General features: G+C 41.4%; 2 protein-coding genes across 3 annotated transcripts in view; both read right to left on the reverse strand.

The window, feature by feature from the left end:
* The window catches only part of tex264a (testis expressed 264, ER-phagy receptor a), a 148152-nt gene that overhangs the window by 62369 nt on the left and 66614 nt on the right, over positions 1 to 19169 (reverse strand). The gene's annotated exons all lie outside the window — the stretch shown is intronic.
* On the reverse strand, positions 13 to 5875 carry LOC123987566 (insulin-like growth factor-binding protein 5). Of its 2 annotated transcripts, XM_046076566.1 has the most exons (5): positions 5579 to 5875; positions 1860 to 2133; positions 1300 to 1328; positions 1075 to 1194; positions 13 to 949 (listed from the first exon to the last, which is right to left on the reverse strand). In XM_046076566.1, exons 1-5 carry the CDS (start codon positions 5639 to 5641, stop codon positions 845 to 847), a joined length of 591 nt encoding a protein of 196 aa, XP_045932522.1. In that variant the 5' UTR covers positions 5642 to 5875; the 3' UTR covers positions 13 to 844. The 2 variants fall into 2 exon arrangements, with proteins under 2 accessions (XP_045932522.1, XP_045932523.1); XM_046076567.1 differs by lacking the exon at positions 5579 to 5875 and having other exon boundaries at positions 1860 to 2175.

The raw sequence follows: 19169 nt of genomic DNA on the forward strand, positions 1-19169 counted from the left end.
AACCATTATCCATCCAATTTCTCGCGTAGACATGTTACAATACTGCCCGTCAGTTAAACACACGTCCTCTTACTGATCAAGAGGCATATTTTCTTGACAAATGCCAAAAAAAGAAACACATACTAATAATGCCCCCATCTAATTCTGCATTAGATGATCAGGCTTTTCAAATAATACCTCTGGCGTCTGCTCTCATGGGCAACCACTGATAAATTACTTATTCAAATTGCCAGCAACATTAACATAAATAGAATATCATATTCAAAGTAACATAAATAGGATTACATCTAGAGATTATGTACAGCAATTACAGTAACACAGTTACAGTGGTTTCAAAGTAAAAAAAATACTGAAAATATACGTATAAATATGATACATTGGTCCAAATCATACTGTTCCTGAAACAAATGGAGTCAGACTGTTGAAACTTGAACAACCTGAATATGTGTAGCCCAAACTGTAGGTGCGGAGTTAAGTTAGTGGGTAAGAGACCGTTCAGGTAACTACAGATTGCCTCAACAAAGTCTCCTACTACAATGTGACACTTGGCCCGGATCATTCCACATGTTGATATAAATTTGATACACTATACTTCTCCATCTAATATAGTAGATGTGGAAGGAACGTCTAATTAATACAGTCCTAATATGTTCAGTAGAGGGCGCAAGGAGACAAAGTTACACCGGATTTCGAAGCAGCTTCTCATTGGTAGAGAGCTGCTGGCTGCTGGAGATGTGAGACTGTGTTTGGCTCCTTTAGACTCTGTGTGGTGTTCCTTCATCTTTTTCTCATATGGGCAAATGAAGCTTCAGCCTCCTCTTCTCCAGCCCAGGCTGAACCCATTCTAACAACTCAGGCCGCCCCTCTGTTTAGTGTTTGAGGAGACTGGCATGCCGTTCGGATCCACACACCAGCACTTGCCCCGCTGCTTACCTCGAGACGACCAACACTGCACAAACAGAACACACAAACAGGTCATTTTTGAAGATAGAAATACAAACCACACGTCAACCACAAAGGCTTGTTAAGTGACTTCTCTGGTTTACTGTAATTAGTCTTAATTTGCAAACTCACCTGTTTTTTTCTGAAGAAGCCACGTTTGTCACAGTTGGGCATGTAGATATCCTGATTTGAGTTAAATAAATGGGCATCAAGACCTGTGATAAGTGTAGTCAGCAGTTTGCGACACGGGGCCTGTAGAAAGAGACCAACAGATACACTGAGTGTGAGCCTGATTGCATGTTATTCATGTACGCTTTCTCTAAATTATTGAGGTCATTAGATGAAGAGGATTTTTACCTCATCTGGATCCTCAGTAGGTGCTGGGTCTAGGATCAGAGACAGACAAAAACTCTCAGCATTGATCACTTATTACTGTGTGAATACCTTTTTTTCAACAACAATCATTTCCTTTCATTGTGAGGTCAGCTCCAGTTATTCTTTTTTCTCCTCAATAACAGCTTTTAGATGTGTTGTTGTTTTTTTATAATGTTCTTCCCTCTTAGTTAACTAATTGCACCAATCACACTACAAATATATGCATAGTAAAACCCATATTGAAAAACAAATAAGTTATACTACTCACTACTAGTCACTGATGTTTTTGTGTAACAGGATGTGAGCAGTTGGGCAATGGAAAAAGAAACTGTGTAAACACAGGTGTGTTTCTCTGCTCAAATATTTGCTTGACTATTACAAACTCATGATCACATGCTACAGGAAGATTTATTGAACTTGTTTGTTGATTAAAGTTGAAATGTCAACCACTGACAAATAAATTAGCAACAGGTGAGTTTCCCGACACCATGAACCTGTATGCCCAAAGCCTGAAGGACTGCTTCATTCAGTGTGAACCTTACCTACAGTGTGACTATTGTCGGTCGGGCTGATGCTGCTGGCATTAATGCAGACCCCCCTGCCTTCCAGCAGGGCACGGAGGGGCCTCGGCTCATCCTCTGGAGGTGCACAACGAAGACCATGGGCACAGCTCAGAGTGTAGACCCCACATGGTTCTCCAACGGCCAGAGAGGTGGCGTTTAAATCAACAGATGGCTGAGTCTGTGTGGACTTTGGTTTACAGGTGGGACATCCTCTGGACGGCGTGGTCAGCGGCACTGGGCTCGAAAGAGCCGGCTGCAGGAGGAGCAGCAGCAGGGTGTTTAGATACAGAAGCATCTCACACTAAAAGCTGTAAATAGTCCACTCTCCTACAACCTATGAGGATCTCAGATTAGATCCACCGACTGCAATTTGTCTCTGTGTCGCAAGGTGGTTAGTAATTCCCTCAAGCCAAGACAAAGTGATAATGAGGCTGACAGACACCACTGGCAGCAGCTTTTAAAGAGCCCAAACCAGTGGGGGAAAGGTATGGGAGGGTACGTGATGGAGAATGTTAGTTTTCCTTCTCATTTCCACACACCCAAGCACACCCCGTTTCCCCTTGTCTCTGACACATACACACTCACGCATGCTCATTCCATATGTTGTCTGTCATCTTGCAGGATAGTAATGTTTTCTACAGCGACATAAATCAAAAGTGACTGCTGTGTATGCTCCTCCATTGCTCTGCCTTTTCCCCACCGAGGGGGTTGTTTATTTACAGAGGCGACGCTTTCATGTAATCAACCAATCATGGCTCAGCCGGCAAGAAATTCACCATTCAAGTTTTTAAATGACTGCCATTCATCATAAAACAACAACAACATCAATTTGAATGTAGCCACATGTCTGTACAGAATTGATAAGATTCTGTGTCTTATAATCAGTCACCATTAGTTCAAGCTGAAATCTAAAAGGACAAATCAAATAAAAGTACAAAATGAAATGATATCATAAAGCCATGAGCAGTGGTGGAATCTAACTAAGCACATTATTCAAGAACTGTATTTACTGTAATGTTACACATTGTGAGATTGTCAAATTTAATACAAAACAGGTAAGCTCAAATTAAACCATTTTTTTGTACATTAATGACTTAGTTGTTTTGCATCAGTACTGTGCAATGTGAGCTGATAATAGTACCCTGAGCATGATTTGAAATGCAGTTAAGCACATACATTCAGTAAAAAATTAAAATACTCAAAATAATACATGTACTGTGAACAAAAATACCCAATCACAGTAACAGGAGTAAAAGTAATTCGTTTCTTCCACCCTTTTCGTCCTTGTTTTTGACTTTGTTATGACTTATTTAAATAGCAACCACTAAACAAACACTTTGTTCACTGAGTGTGTTTACGGAGTCTGTAACTGCAGGGCTTGAGATTCAGAGGAAATGGCCGACACTAAGAGGCTGAAGGAGTGCCACTCAAGGTTGGATGACTAAGACATTAATAGCCACGAGCAAAAAGTCCCACCCTGCAAATTCCACCGTCTGTGAGTCACAAACAGATTTAATTAGAAGACTCGATCTTAAAAATCTGACAGCCTGTCCTCTAACTTGAAGTATTAATATCCAGCTCGTGACTGCTTTGTCTCAGATACAAATATGTTATTACAAAGGCAGCCCAATACCCATGGACAGAAAGAATATGTTGACTTAAATACCCCTTAAGTAGAGGTTAGACACTTTGATCTGAAAAGGTAGACCGCACCGAGTATCAGTTAGGGTCAGGCAATACGACCATATATAGTAATTTCCCATTTATCCCTTAATACTTTTGGATGCACAAGGCCTCTGTGGGCGATGCTGATTTCATTGGATTAGTTTGCATTATTGTTTATTTATGATTGTTGCTATGTTTTATTGTTGCTGCTTATTTTCCATTATATGCTTTTGCATGTTAATATTAAATCAAATGTACTTATTTATATCAATATCACAACATAAAATTACAACGTGATGGAAGGTTTTATCCATACTGCTCACCCCTTGTATCATTTACCAGTAGGAAGATATGCTCACAACCACATCACGTACAGAGAGATTTTTGGTAAGTTAAAAAGAAACTTCATCGGACTATCCTCCTTATTAAAGAGCCTTACTGTCTAAAAAGTAAGCTACTTTGTGATTCTTGACAATATGACTGTAAAGTAGTCATTTCTTACTGCTTTTAGAACATCAGACAGTTATATTATAATTTTCTTTATTTAAAAAAAAGGTTTTCATAAAAACTGCTTGGCATGAGGTGACTGCTTCTTTTCTGACAAGGTCTTAAAGTCTTTCCCCTCCAGATTTTATTGATCTATGTGTAGTAAAATACACTACTCAAAATAATTAAGGGAACACATAATAATAATAATAATAAATTGAATTTGTATAGTGCTTTTCACAAACTCAAAGTCGCTTAAAACACATCATAATCTTTAGTGTACATTGTATAATTCTTGACACCAAAATCACCAACCAATTGAGGGCTGGATTCAAAATCACACCAAAAATCTAAGTAAAAAATCTAATCACAGGCTGATCCAACTTTCGTGACTAAACGCGACTCATAAAATGACACAGTAGTGTGTTCGGCTCCCACAAGCCTGTATGCACTCCTGGCAACGTCTGATGAGACAGCGGATGGTATCCTGGTGGATCTCCTACTAGACCTGGATAAGGGCATTAGTGAGCTCCTGGACAGTCTGTGGCACTACTTGGCGGTATCAGATGCACAGATACATAGAGTCCCAGAGGTTCTCAATTGGATTCAGGTCTGGGTAACGTGAGGGCCTGTCAATGGCATCAATGCCTTCATCGTCTGGGGAACTACCTACACACTCTGGCCACCTGACGCCGGGCATTGTCCTACAGCAGGAAGAACCCAGGGCCCACTGCACCAGCGTAAGGTCTGACCATGGCTCTGAGGATTTCATCAGCAGCCGTAAGGGGTACCATTGGCTAGCACATGGAGGTCTGTGCGGCCCTCCAAAGATACCTCCCCAGACCTTCACGGTCATGCTGGATGATGTTACAGGCAGCATAACGTTCAGTGTATACCTGCTCTCATCTGTAAAGAGAACAGGGCGCCAGTGGCGGACCTGCCGATTCTGGTGTTCTCTTGCCACCTTCATGAAGTTTGGATAGAAACATGCACAACAGTAGCCTGCTGGAGGTCATTTTGTAGGGCTCTGGCAGCACTCCTCCTGTGTAGATACTAGTCCTGCTGCTGGGTTGATGCCCTTCTATGATCCTGTCCAGCTCTCCTTTTCTAACGTCTCCTGGTATCTCCTCCATGCCCTTGAGATTGTGCTGGGAGACACACCAACCCTTTTGCAACGGCATGCATGGATGTGTCATCCTGGAGGAGCTGGACTAGCTGAGCACCCTGAATGGGATGCAGGTACCTCATGCTACCAGTAGTGACAAGAACACTAGCAAAACACAAAACTAGAGAACAGTCAGTCAGGAAGGATAAGGGGAGAGCGAATGTATATATGCAAGTTTAATTGACTCGATGTTATACAGTTATGATTAAGTGTTTCCCTAATTTCTTTTGAGCAGTGTATATTTAAAGGGCGTGTAACATCTGCTGTAAAACCAAAGAAAAATCATTTTTTAACAGCTACACACACACACACACACACACACACACACACACACACACACACACACACACACACGGTACTGCACAGGTTAAAGACTACTCACTGTATTTATCCTCTGATGTGATTGGTTGGGAGGGCGGGACTTCCGACAGCGCAGGTTGGACATAAAGTGACAGACTTCACCTCCTTAAAATTGGAAGAAAAGCCGAAGGACGACGCGTTACACGTTTCAAAACAGTAAGGAGCCAACACGAGACAAACATGGTTTGAATGGTTTGTGAATAACCTGAGATAAAGTCACGTTTACAGTACAGTATTAGCCATAATGCGCGATAATGTTGTGTCACTGAAAGCAGCTAGCCGGCCAACCGAGTCCTGCCTGTACTCTGGGAAATGCGAAGCTGCGTTTAGGGTAGGCTCGTACATAGGTACATGGGAGAAGTTGACACGCAACTAAAAAATATAATGGGGCGATAGCTGGCATATTTGTTTACTTTATCAAAACACGTTACCAGTTAGATTCTCAAATGTTTTATTCAGTCGTGTTTGGGCTGGTAACTTGGTTTTATTATCACTTTCGAAACACTAGACCATAATTCCACAGTTCAATGTCTTAAGAGCAACAGACAATCATGCTTTCTATAATGAAACTGTTTTGTCTGTGTAATACTACGCGGGGGCCTACTGTACTGTAATGATCCCCCACTGAACCAGCGAACATAAACAAATCCACACAGTAAAATACTTTTGTTGTGAGTTATGAATTTGAATGGAAAAACAAAACCTGATTGTTTTTAACAAGCTGCCTTCACCTGATACACCCTGGCTTTGATTAAATAACGTGGCACAGGAAAAAACCTAATGAACCACATGTACGCTAGTACACTAGTGTTTGTGATTGACATGGGCTATATATTTTAAATAATTTCAAAAAGCTAATCATTCCTTAGTTCCTGTATTTCAGGTTTGCAGAGTTTCTGGTTTTCTTTGTCTATAGTTAACTGAGTAGTTTTAAATAGTTGTTCTGACATTTTATATACTAAACAATTGATTGATCAATCGTGCCTGCTGGCAGTGTACAGTCACTGCCCAGGCCTTTGCTTGTCTCAGGAATGTGGGATTAAACGTAAATGGAAAATCACAAACGCAACGACTCCTCACGGGAAGGGTTTGGTTTGAGGTTCAAACCCAGGTTCTTTCTTGTTGTCTGGCAACATGGGTAGTCATGTTGTGGTCAGGGATGTTTGCTGTGTTTTTAAGGAAGACCTGTACTGTTACTACATTATAACTTATCCCTTTTCCCAACAGCTCTTATGGCTATAATGGTTGACTGAGCAAACACTGGAGACATTTATTTAAATATTACAGTCAAAACATCATCAGGCACAAAGTATTTACATAAATTGATTTGTGATTTTTGTCTTCAGATAAATATCTAATGTAATATCTCTAAAGCAGTAATACATCTTTTTGATGGGTTGCCCTGTGTCCTAGATTGTGATGATTTTCAGACATGGACGACATAAACCTTCATTATCGCTTTCTGAACTGGAGGAGGCGAATTCGAGAAATTCGTGAAGTGCGAGCAGTGCGATACCGGGAGCGGCTCAAAAGGATGCTGAGAGACGGAGACATTCTGAGGTAACAGTGATGCGGCGATGTCACCATTAGAGTTTGAAATGATGTTGTTTAGTCCCTCATTTTATGCTAGAGCTCTTCCTTCCTTTTTCGCAGAAGTCATGATTATAGTTAAGTTTTGTTTCACTTTTTGTATCACTTCGTAGGTATCATGGGAATTCAGATGAAGTTGGCTGTTTTGTGGCGGCCAGGCCATTGTCTAGAAGAAATCGCTATTACGAAGTAAGAGTTGATCATATCCTTTCAGTTCATGGCTATTAATTCTACACAGGAGCGCCAGTGTAATCCAACATGTTTTCTGCCATTCCCACTAGTTATAGTCTGTACTGTGTTGACCAAAGGTGGGTAGAGTAGCCAAAAACTGTACTCAAATAAAAGTACTGTTACTTTGCGAAATCAAGTTAAATAAAAAGTGGTCATCAAAATAACTGCTTGAGTAAGAGTACAAAAGTATTTACTGAAAAAAATTACTTGAGTAGCAAATAACTTGTAATAAAAAGTGTTTTATTTGATGTGGCTGTGCATCTATTGATGGTCTTCCTCAGTTAAAGATAAACAACTCTTATATTCATTTGTGATGAAATGACAAGTCGTCATCTCCTGATTAGATAGCCTGACACATATAGAACCGGACATTATATCCAGTCTGTAGCTCTCAAGTGTGATTACAAAATACTACATTAATATTATAGTCTGTTAAGTACGGCAATAAGTGAAGACTGTTTAAAAATATACATTCTTTTCTTGTCTTATAAAATAAATAATGATTTGGTATGTTATCTTATTCTTAACTTTTACCTGAGGAAGATCATCTGTGGTTGAAACATAATATCAGTCACATCCACATGAAATAAGAGTAGTTAGTCTTTTTCTGTGTTTGCATAATTTCGTCTCTCTTCAACAGGCTGCACCAATGAGCATGACTAGTTAAATGCACACTGCATGGACACTCAATATTTACATTAAGGCAGCAAACAGACACTGCTTTCTGTCAGCTCAGCGCCAGCATGGTTCCATCCCAGGGCGTCATACTGACGCTTAGAGAAAGCCTGACTGAAGCTTTGATATATGACGCACTGGAATGAGACCAGGCTGGCTGTACTGTGCACTAAATTTATATCTGTAAATATTAGCTGCTAACACTATTTGAAAGCCATACTACCATGCTGTAGCTTCATTGTTCTGCTCTGAACAGAGTCATGAGGATGCGTGACTGCATTAGGATAAGAAGCACTAGCAGACCACCTACCTCTTAACAGACCAGGAATGCATAAAATAATAAAGAAAGAAAGGTAGCAGGATGAATGTATCCAAATGTAGCTGAGTAAAAATAATGATTTTTTTTTTTTTAAATCTACTCAAGTAAGATCAAAAGTATGATGCACTAAAACTACTCTGACAAGTACAATTTACTCAAAAAGTTACTTGTACATGTAAAAGAGTAAATGTAACTGTGCTGTTGACTGCTCAGCTGTCTAATTTTGACAGGTTTTGATTTAGAAGTCTTTTAATTATGACCTTATCTAATATAAGTTTGAAAATGAGAAGGATGCGGTAATCAAACAGCCCAATTGCTCAGAATTATTTTAACATAAGTCACTTTGTTCTAAATGCAAGTGAAAAAGAATTAATCAAGAGAGGTTAAGTTGTACATACAGTACATATTATATGTAAATATCTGTATCTGCTGTTCTACAGTGAAGTTTTGACACGTGAGCTGTGTCTTCATTTCCATAATACATATTCATTCATTCATTCTTTTGTCATTGATGGACCTGTGTTCTCCTACAATCCAGTGCACAGCAGAATGGAGGAGCTCCTCAGAGCTGGAGAAAACTAAAACAATTTTCAACCACAAGACATTGGTTTTCTTGTAACTGAGGTTTCAGCTCTGACACATTTCAGAAAACATAAGATGAAGTATTATTATTTGGTCAAAACATTCTGCAGTATATTTTAGACTGTCAGGAGTGATCCACTGTCTTGTGTCATATCCAGTCATCAGTAGATTCATTTCTTGTATACTTACTGTCAAAACAGTGTACTGTGAACATTGTGATGGTAGCGTTATGTATTTATAGTTCTATATTTTAGAGCCTTAGTATTTCTTGTGGATTTATGACACAGCCCTTGTTCTGTGTTGATAAGAGGAGCCTTGGCAGGCCATAGTGTCTGACTGGTTGATTTCATCTTGTTGATCCACAATGAAAAAGAAATCATGACACTTCCTGGGAACAGCACGTATCTGAGAAACAAAGCTCTGTTGAATTACTTGGCAGGTCTATCATACACTGTGTGTGCTTGGACAGGGCGTCAAGTAATTGCAGAAGCTAATGCGGATTCTTCAAGTCAGATATGGCATAATAATTTACACCAAAGTCAGAAGCAGGGCCAGTCGCAGCACATAAAATAGCAACTAACACTTTGTTTTTGCACCTTTTCTTGAACAACTTTGATGTTAGGTTAGGCTGTTCAGTCAACTTAGCAAGTTCAGTTAGGGTGCAAGAAAATATGTCTTTTGATTGTGTTGTTTTTACTGTAAAGCCTTCGTCTTAAAAAGCTCAGTAGATCACACGCACATTTCCCGCATTTTTTAACATTGTTAAACATTATATTAGTTTATTTACGTTGATTTACGTCATACAAATTGTCATTCAAATGGTGTTATAAGCCCCGGTCCCCCTCATTTACTGTCGCTGTGCCTCAAGCCTTCCACTTCTAGCATGGCACACGTGACGTTTGGTTTCAAATAGCCGAATAAGTCGCTGCTCATTTCAAATCATGTGGTGGTTTGTTGATTTCACTGTTCTTGGTAATCTCGAGACTGTAGTGCACAAACATCCCAAGACAGTGACTGTTTCTCAGAATTAACCATGTTCAAACTTGCCTAACACACTTCCTGCCCCCGGTCTGACGTGTAGTGAAACAGTAACTAACACTCTCAACCTTTATACTTACGTGCGCTTCATTATGGTGACTCACTTTGTGGGAGTCACGTAGGATGGAGGAATAGTCTGTGTACATAGGCGTATGAGCTATTAAATGATAGCGAAGTGGATACTGATGGTAGATTTAAGGATTCATCTGCATGTTTTACACTGAAGCAGAAAAAAAAGGGATGGATTACTTCTCACTCTCAGGAGACCGATGTTGAGGTCATGGGAAAGAAGTTTCCTCTTCTCCTTGCCCTGGATTTGCCAGCAGTGCTCAGATTGCAGTGTGTCCATGTAGGGCTCCCTAGGGATGATGTCATATGGTCAGTATTCGGTTATGATAACAGTGGGGAAGGCAAGCTCTTTACTTTTTACAACATGCAGTTGTTTCAGGTTGGTTTGGAAATTTCATGAAGTGAAAAGAGAAGCAGTGCCAATCCAAAAGCAGGATGTAATGGCATGTACAAATATGAGGTGGAGCCTGAAGGAGCAGAGCATGAAATCTGTAAGAATTAGAGGTAGACTGGTCCACGAATTGGACTGAAATATCTCGGCAACTGTTGGATGGATTGCCATGAAATTTTGGATTGCAATGACATTTATGGTCTGCAATTCATCCCTCTGACTTTGGTTTGTCCAATACTTTATGTTTATAACTAAATACCTGAAATGTGACATTCCCATCAGCCTCAGCTGTACTTTGTGTTTAGCGCCAATTAGCCAATATTAACATGCTAACACGCTGAATACATAACACATATCTGGAAATCATCAGCATGGCAACATTGTAATTGTGACTATGTTGCCATGCTAGCATTGGCATTTAGCTCCAAGCATTGCTGTGCCCAAGTACAGCTTCACAGCGCAGCTAGCATATCTGTAGACTCTTTTTCATTGAAATATAAAGTAGTGTTGGCTGCATAAACATGACCTGTGGTCGTATAACATCCACCACAAGAAAATCAAAGAAAAATACATAAATCTGCGCCATCACCCTCACTGTACCCCTCTCATACTCCTCCTTTTCCTCTGTCTCTACACAGTTTGTTCTGCTTATGCTAACTGACAATATAAAAGCCTCCCACGCATGATGTGTTATGAGTCTTTTAAATTCAAAGTTGGTGTCCAGGGATGAGTCAGAGGAAGAAGAAAATGACTCCTTACATTATTTTTAGAAGAAACATTAATATGTAAAGCCACTTACTATGTTTTGATGCTCACATCTCTGAATAAGAGGCTGTTAGTCGAATGTAATGACACCCTTCCACTCAAAATTGGGTACATTATTGTTTGAAGACATCACAAAGATAATATTGTTTTCCCCGCTTGTTATCTGGGACAATTCAACCTGTGCTCTTTACAGGTGACGATCATTGATACAGGAGTGAGGGGAATGATTGCTGTTGGTTTGGTGCCTCAGTTGTACAAGCTGGACCATCAGCCGGGCTGGCTCCCACATTCTGTGGCTTTTCATGCTGATGATGGCAAGTATGTGACAATGATGATTTTATTTACATGTGATGTAGACTGAACATGTTGTCAATGGTACATGGCATGGAGATGCAGCAGAACAACGAACTAACACAACGCAATGTTGTACACCTCATGTAGGTTTTGCTCAAACTCACAGAACACATTTGATCATGTTTCCTAAAGGATAGGTTCACAATTTTTCCCGTCTGACAAACGCCATGTACCCATGTGAATGTTGTATGGAGATACATTTATCTCAGTATTATTTGTGTGAACAGATCAACAATCTGTGTGTAAATGTGGAATTTGTAGATACAACCTCCAGAAATAGAAAAAAACCCATTTGTAAACTCACAAAAATATTCTGGAAATATAAAACTGATCTGCAAATACACAGATTCCACACAAAAAAAACAACAAACGTTGGATGAATTTAGGTGATATACACATAAGCCAAAAGCGTTTGTGAATATCTTCCTAACATAGCAAAGAACCTTGGTGTTTGGTTTGATAGTAATTTAAATTTCGAGCAGCACACCACAAAGCTTGTTCAATCATGTTTTTATCAACTTAGAAATATAGCAAAAATTCGATCTATGTTAACTTTTAAGGACACCGAGACCATTTTACACGCCTTCATCTCATCACGCCTGGATTATTGCAACAGCCTTTTCACCTGTCTATTGATCGACTCCAGACTGTCCAGAACTCAGCTGCCAGGCTTTTAACCAGAACAAAGAAATAGGACCACATTACTCCTATTTTAGCTTCATTACACTGGCTCCCAGTATGTTTTAGAATTGACTTTAAAATTCTATTGATCACTTTTAAAGCTCTTCATGGCCTCTCACCTTGTTATATTTCTGAACTTTTAGTCCCATACACACCAGCACGTACCTTGAGATCCTCGGGCAGAGGTCTGTTGTCTGTTCCAGAGTCTCGACTAAAAATATAAAGGGGACAGAGCATTTGCTGTCAGGGCCCCGAGGCTCTGGAACAGCCTGCCCGAGGAAATCAGGTCGGCTGAGTCAGTGAACTCTTTTAAGTCCCTTCTTAAAACATACTTTTATAGGAGATCCTTTCCCGATCTTATTTGACTTTATTTTATCCCTTTTATTTTATTCTATTTTACAAATTTTATATTTATCTTAAACATGTATTTTAGTCTTTTCAATGTTTTCATGCTTTTATCTTGTATTGTTTTTGTATTATTGTCTCTTGGGTATTATTGTCTTTACACTTGTTAAAGCACTTTGTAACTTGTTTTTGAAAAGTGCTCTACAAATAAAGATTATTATTATTATTATTATTATTATATTATTATTATTGCACAGGTGTGCCTTAGGCTGGCCACAATAAAAGGCCACTCAAAAATGTATCTGTATCTGGTGTGACCACCATTTGCCTCATGCAGTGCAACACATCTCCTTCGCATAGAGTTGATCAGGTTGTTGATTGTGGCCTGTGGAATGTTGGTCCACTCCTCTTCAATGGCTGTGCAAAGTTGCAGTGAGGTTGAGACCCTGATGAGGACGACAAGCATTCAGATGAGCTTACCTGAGATGGCTCCTGACAGTTTGTGCAGAAATTCTTTATTTTTTATTTTATTTTTTAAAAAACCTGTCCTGCCCAGCAGCCTGGTATAGAGTATGATGAGCTGGATACCATATTGTGCCAGACAGATTTTACTTTAACAACAGAGTATTAATATACTCCTTTGTCGGTTTCATTATTTATTTAATTATGTATTGATTTGTCACCGGGAGGGAAACACCAATTGCAGAAAGCAACGAAACCTGCAATAGAACAGAGAGGGGGGCTTGGGGAGGAGAAAAACAAAAACAAACAAATAACAAACAAACAAACAATAAAAATAATAATAATAGTAAAAGACAACCAGCCGAACAACAGCAATAAACAGCTGTCATAGTATGACAACTAAGAGAAAAATGATAACAAGAAACAGTCACGCACAATAAATAAGCAACACAGCACAGCCATGAGAGCTGGAATAATAACAACTAATTTAAACTGAAAGAAAAGCATCAGGAATAATTCTACCAGGGACAACCTAAATTTGTTTGTGTCTATGTGTGTGAATGTGTGTGAATGTGTATGTGTGTGAATGTGTGTGAATGTGTGTGTGTGTGTGTGTGTGAATGTGTGTGAATGTGTGTGTGTGTGTGTGTGTGTGTGTGTGAATGTGTGTGTGTGTGTGTGTGTGTGTGTGTGTGTGTGTGTGTGTGTGTGTGTGTGTGTGTGTGTGTGTGCGCACGCATAAGCCTGTTAAAGAATGTAGTTGTTAGTGAGAGTGGGATGCCACAACTGTGCCACACCGACCCCAGCAACAGGCATGCAAGAACCCCAGTAGCCAATAGGGGTGGGAGAAAGAAAAAAATAAATAAATAACAAAAATATGACTCCCAGATGCACCACGATGCAAACGTGGAAGACCCCGACCCAACCAACAGACGCCCCAAAAGATAAATAAAAACGACCATCCAAATGCCAATTGACAACGCAATGCCGACGGAACGCAAGAGGCGTAACCCGCGAAAGAGCAGTGCCCGGACCGACCAGCCAAACCAGCAACGAGGCAAAATCAACTAGCTCAGCTGCATACCACCACCAACCCCAAAAACAAACAAAAAAAACACAATGCATCAAGATGCATCGACAATCGCCCTACAATCCCACTGCAGCCCTCCAAACTGCGACCGGATCAACCCGCGCAGCGCCCAGAGACCCCCATCCCTAGTAGCCAGGGCATCCCGCGACCCCCCAAAGCGCAAAAGACCCCAGACCGCATGTCCCGGGGGAGGCTGCGCCCCGCCCCGAGGAAGAACAGCAGAAAGCCATGCCGGGAAGCTCCCCGCCGCCAGGGAGCGATAACGCGGGAGAACCAGGCCAACAGTCCCCCTGCCCGGCCAGCCAGGCCAACAGTCCCCCCGCCCAGACAGAGGCCTCCCTCCCCAGAGTGCCCCTGAGCTCCATAAATCCAAGGCCGGTCTCGTCCCCGGGCGGGGGCCAAGCCCCCCTAGTCAACCACCCCCAAGGAAGAGCACCAAAACCCACCCCGACAACACCAGCCATGTGCCCCAGGGACTCCCGAATGCCCCCACTGTGAGAGAGTCGGCAGGGGGAAGCAGCGGGAGTCCCACCCCTGCCGAAGAGGAGAGGAGACAACGGGCCCCCAGGCCCAGGGACACACCACCAGCCCAGAAATGAGCATAAGCCAGAAGCCCGAGTCCCCAGACCCCTAGGTCCAGAGCAGGCCCCCAAGCCAGGGGAGCCACGCCCCCACCGACCCACCCCAGGTCAGGCAAGGCAGACACCAACCCCACGCTCCGGGGCTCCAGGGGCAGGACACAAGGCCAATGAGAATCCCCCCAACTCCTTCAACCCCTCTGCCTGCCTCTGTAAATGTATTGTTTTGTGTTGGATGCATGTCATGGATTGTGAAGTGTTATATGGTGGAGTAAAGATAAGTTGTGTGGTAACTAAGGTGCAGTTAAAATTGGAGGGTAGTTGTGACACAGGTACCCCACAACTGTCAGGTAGTGGAGCCTCCCATCGTGCCCCTCCCACCCCCCAAGCCCTATGTGTCTAATGTGTAATTAAAATTGAGGGGCAGCCAGTGGGGGAGGAAGAAGGGCGAGGCCACAATAAAGCAGCCCCACCCACCAAACGCCCTGCAGCCTGCCCACCCCCCAGAGTCCTAAGGGTGTATGTAGTGAGACATGACCAAAGAGGGGGAAGGTGAAGGAGGTCATAGGGAGGCTACAATGGTCCTTCCCACTGGGAGCAGATTCCTGACTGGCCCCATCATTCAGTCCCGTCCCCCAACGCCCTAAGCAGGAGGACGCCAGGTCCCTCCAGCCCAGGGCTTATAGCTTATAGCCGGCAGCACCCCAGAGTCAGCGACAATCCCGCCCAGCCCCAGGACGGGTCCAGGGGGGCCCAGCCCCCCCAGCACCACCAGGTTATTATAGCTGGCACAACCCCCTCCCCCCACAAGAGAGCAGGTCCGGAGCGGCAAGGACCCCGCCCAGGGATAGAACCGCCCATTGTGCAGAAATTCTTTGGTTATGCAAACTGATTGTTGCAGCAGCTGTCCGGGTGGCTGGTCTCAGACAATCTTGGAGGTGAAGATGCTGGTGTGGTTACACGTGATCTGTGGTTGTGAAGTCGGTTGGGTGTACTGCCAAATTCTCTGAAATGCCTTTGGAGACGGCTTATGGTAGAGAAATGAACATTCAATTCAGGGGCAACAGCTCTGGTGGACATTCTTCCAGTCAGCATGCCAATTGTACACTTCCTCAAAACTTGCGACATCTGTGGCATTGTGCTGTGTGATGGAACTGCACATTTTCCAGTGGCCTTTTATTGTGGCCAGCCAAAGGCACACCTGTGCAATACCCATGCTGTCTGATCAGCATCTTGATATGCCACACCTGTGAGGTGGATGGATTATCTCTGCAAAGGAGAAGTGCTCACTAACACAGATTTTGACAGATTCGTGAACAATATTTGAGAAAAATAGGCCTTTTGTGTACATAGAGAAATTCTTAGATCTTTGAGTTCAGCTCATGATGAATGGGGGCAAAAACAAAGGTGTTGCGTTTATAATTTTGTTCAGTGTATATTACCTATATTAGTTTGTGGGGTTACAGGCTACTTTAGAAAAATACCTATTCAGGCCTGAATCATCCAATCTGTGGTAGCGTAATTAACTTATGCTAGCCACAGCTGCTTAAATCGCCTAGCACCAGTCATCATTTCAGACGACAACTGCAAAATGATGCTTAGTGAACTGTCATTTCAGAAGAAATTATGTATAGAGACAAAGTGTATTATTACTGGTCATGTTTAACATAAGTCACTCTTACATGATGCTCCAAGCTTCCATAAAACAGCTCTTTCCATATTACATATTTAATACACATCAGTCTGAAATGATTTGATTCATTTTTCTTTTCCACTTAATCATTACTGCTGTTTTATCAGGCAGCCAAACAAAAAGAAACAAACTACTAACATCTATTATATAACAATGATAAGCAGGTTAAAGCAGGTCTTAACTTTGGAAGGTACATTTCAATGACCAGTAATTCATATTTCCTCTCACCCTAGAAATGAATAAAGGAATAGCAAATGGATTAACTGTCCCATCATAATCAAAACTCGCTCCCGGCTTGAATGTTTTAATTATACGACAAGCAAGATGTTCTATTTCTTCCCTGTGCCCTTTTCTGGTCTCAACCTCCATGTACACTGTCTGATTGGGTGCCATTTATTTCCCTATAGTCTATCATGAAGTCAACATGCATCCACTTAACCTGCGTCTGTCTGGGAGCTGCTGGGATTGAAATGTGCTCTCCTGCAGGATACAGAGGCAGATGAGACTGAACCGTAGAAAAACAGGTCAGTTGTTCCTCCCCGCCGCCTCAGAGCAGACTCAACATTTATGATCATCACAGTCACACTTACTGTCATGAGCCATCATCCTGGGCAAAGAACCAGCAACTGAACAACCAGTTTATACCAGCACCACTACACCAATATATGCCATAGACCATTACCCTTTCCTAACCTTTAAAATGGTTTCAGTCCTGGCCTTGCTCTCTCTGTTATGCAACCTTGCTCTTAATAATTAATGACCTTGCAGCACTGTAGTGTTTTGTCTATTAAACATGTTACATTTAAATTGGTGGAGTGAAGTGGAAGTAATTGATGAAGAGTAAGGGACCCTATTACTATACAAAATATCCCTCTCTTTATTTCTTCACGCAAACCACACTTCCTTTGTTGTTATGTTTTACGTACAATCAAGCACCAAAGGTATACAGGTTTTCATGTAAGCCAAAAACTACACTACTTAATTTCACTACCGTATGTGGTTAAAGCCTTAATTAGAGAAATCAAAGAGTTTTTTTGGAATGACAAAGTCAATACTCATGAGCCTTAATGGTAAAACCATGACCACTTTAAATAACATATATCCCTTTGGTATTCTTTGGGCTGCATGACAGGTATGACAATATATACAGTTAACAGCCCACTCCTGAAAAACTGTGTGATTCTAATTGCTACCTAAACCATGAAGCCACTTTATTTAGTTAAAAAAATATCAATTAATATCAGTTACTGTGTAATGTTAAGTAGCTTTGTAACAGACTTGAAAAATCTGAAGATTTTTTTTTGGCTTTGGGATGATTATGATATACTATCATGCCTAATTAACAATCAAATAATCTGTGTTATCTGGCCTTATCCTCGAAGGGTTTAGTTTTAATTTAAATTAATTTGACAGACACAGAAACAGAAACAGTACAACAGGATCTCAGAAAGAGACTGTTGTGAAAAAGGTGTGAACAAGCACAGCAAGTAAATGTACAGGAAAGTGGCATAGCCAGCTGTGAGACCAATTTAATGGATCGAAGGACACGGGTTCAAGCATCGGGTCTGCAGAAGAGCCCTTTACCAAGACACTGAATCGCTTGCACCCTCAGGATATAACTCTGCAGTTGACGTTTTATCTTCATTGGTCATCAGTAACTTCCCACTACAATCAATTCAAGTATCACAATGTTATTATTTAGAGATGTCCCGATCCGATATCAAAGAGTCTGGGCCAACTGAGGCATTTTTTTACTGATTGGTATTGGCTTTATTGAGCACAAGCCTAAGTTGGACTTTTATTTTACGTAAGCTGTCAAGTGTCATAAATGGAGAGCACAGTTTGTGGCAGGATGCCGCTAAAATAAACAGGCAAATGAAAGCAGTCTTACAGCCACTTGTAATGTCTGCAATGTAAGCATTTACGTGAGCCGGTAGAAACAAAATAAACACTGGTGAGTTCACTCAGGTAACTCAGCCAAAGGCTGCACCGAAGCAACACACACTGGAGGATACTTTTAAAAGGAGAGAGAAATTTCCTCCAGACAGCAACAACAACAAACAAAAAACCCCCATTGAGGAACAGCTTGGATTTGGGCTTTTTTTCCCTTAATGCATTGCAGAGCTATTCAATAGTCAAGTATATATTGGATTGAACTTTAATGTAATGTAATTTAATCTAGGAAAATACAAGTATCAGCTCTGTATCTGCAAATATATATCCGGGCAAGAAAATCAGCTGTTAAGCTATCATCTCTGTTATTATTACTGCTTATCAAGCAGGTTCCCAGGAACTGTATAATTTAACAATGAAAATGAGCGTCTTCTCAGGTGACACCACCTAAAGTGCATTTCACAAATCCAACCAAGTGAAACCAGACTACCGTGCTCTAGAGAAAGAGGTGTGTGTGTATGTTTGTGTGAGGGGTTGTAAATGTGCGGACAATGTTCAACTCCTACCTAGACCTTATAGGATTTTCTATCCATGAAAGCAAACCATTTTAAGGAAGCAATTAGTGCTGCTTAAGAACGATTTTAATTGGACAGTTCATTAAGTGGCATAAATCAAGAATTATTAGGATGATTGTCTAAAAAAGGCATATATTGTGAAGGTGTGTGAGTGTGTGTATAGGCGTGTGTGTGTGTGTGGTGTGTGTGTGGAAGGCAGGTTGAGGATGCAGAAACAGACAGATATAGGGGAGGGTCTCATGGGGCTTTGTAGCGTCTTTGACCTCTCTGGCTGCTGCTCTG

The sequence above is a fragment of the Micropterus dolomieu genome, linkage group LG18 (assembly GCF_021292245.1).
Source record: "Micropterus dolomieu isolate WLL.071019.BEF.003 ecotype Adirondacks linkage group LG18, ASM2129224v1, whole genome shotgun sequence".
Taxonomy (NCBI): Eukaryota; Metazoa; Chordata; class Actinopteri; order Centrarchiformes; family Centrarchidae; genus Micropterus; species Micropterus dolomieu.

Coding starts and splice junctions, on each gene's coding strand:
- LOC123987566 (XM_046076566.1), bottom strand. CDS start 5,641: ATGTCCAACCTGCGCTGTCGGAAGTCCCGCCCTCCCAACCAATCACAT. Junction 2,134..5,578: donor CACATCAGAGGATAAATACA/GTGAGTAGTCTT, acceptor CTCCTCCTGCAG/CCGGCTCTTTCGAGCCCAGT. Junction 950..1,074: donor GCTTCTTCAGAAAAAAACAG/GTGAGTTTGCAA, acceptor CTGTTTGTGCAG/TGTTGGTCGTCTCGAGGTAA.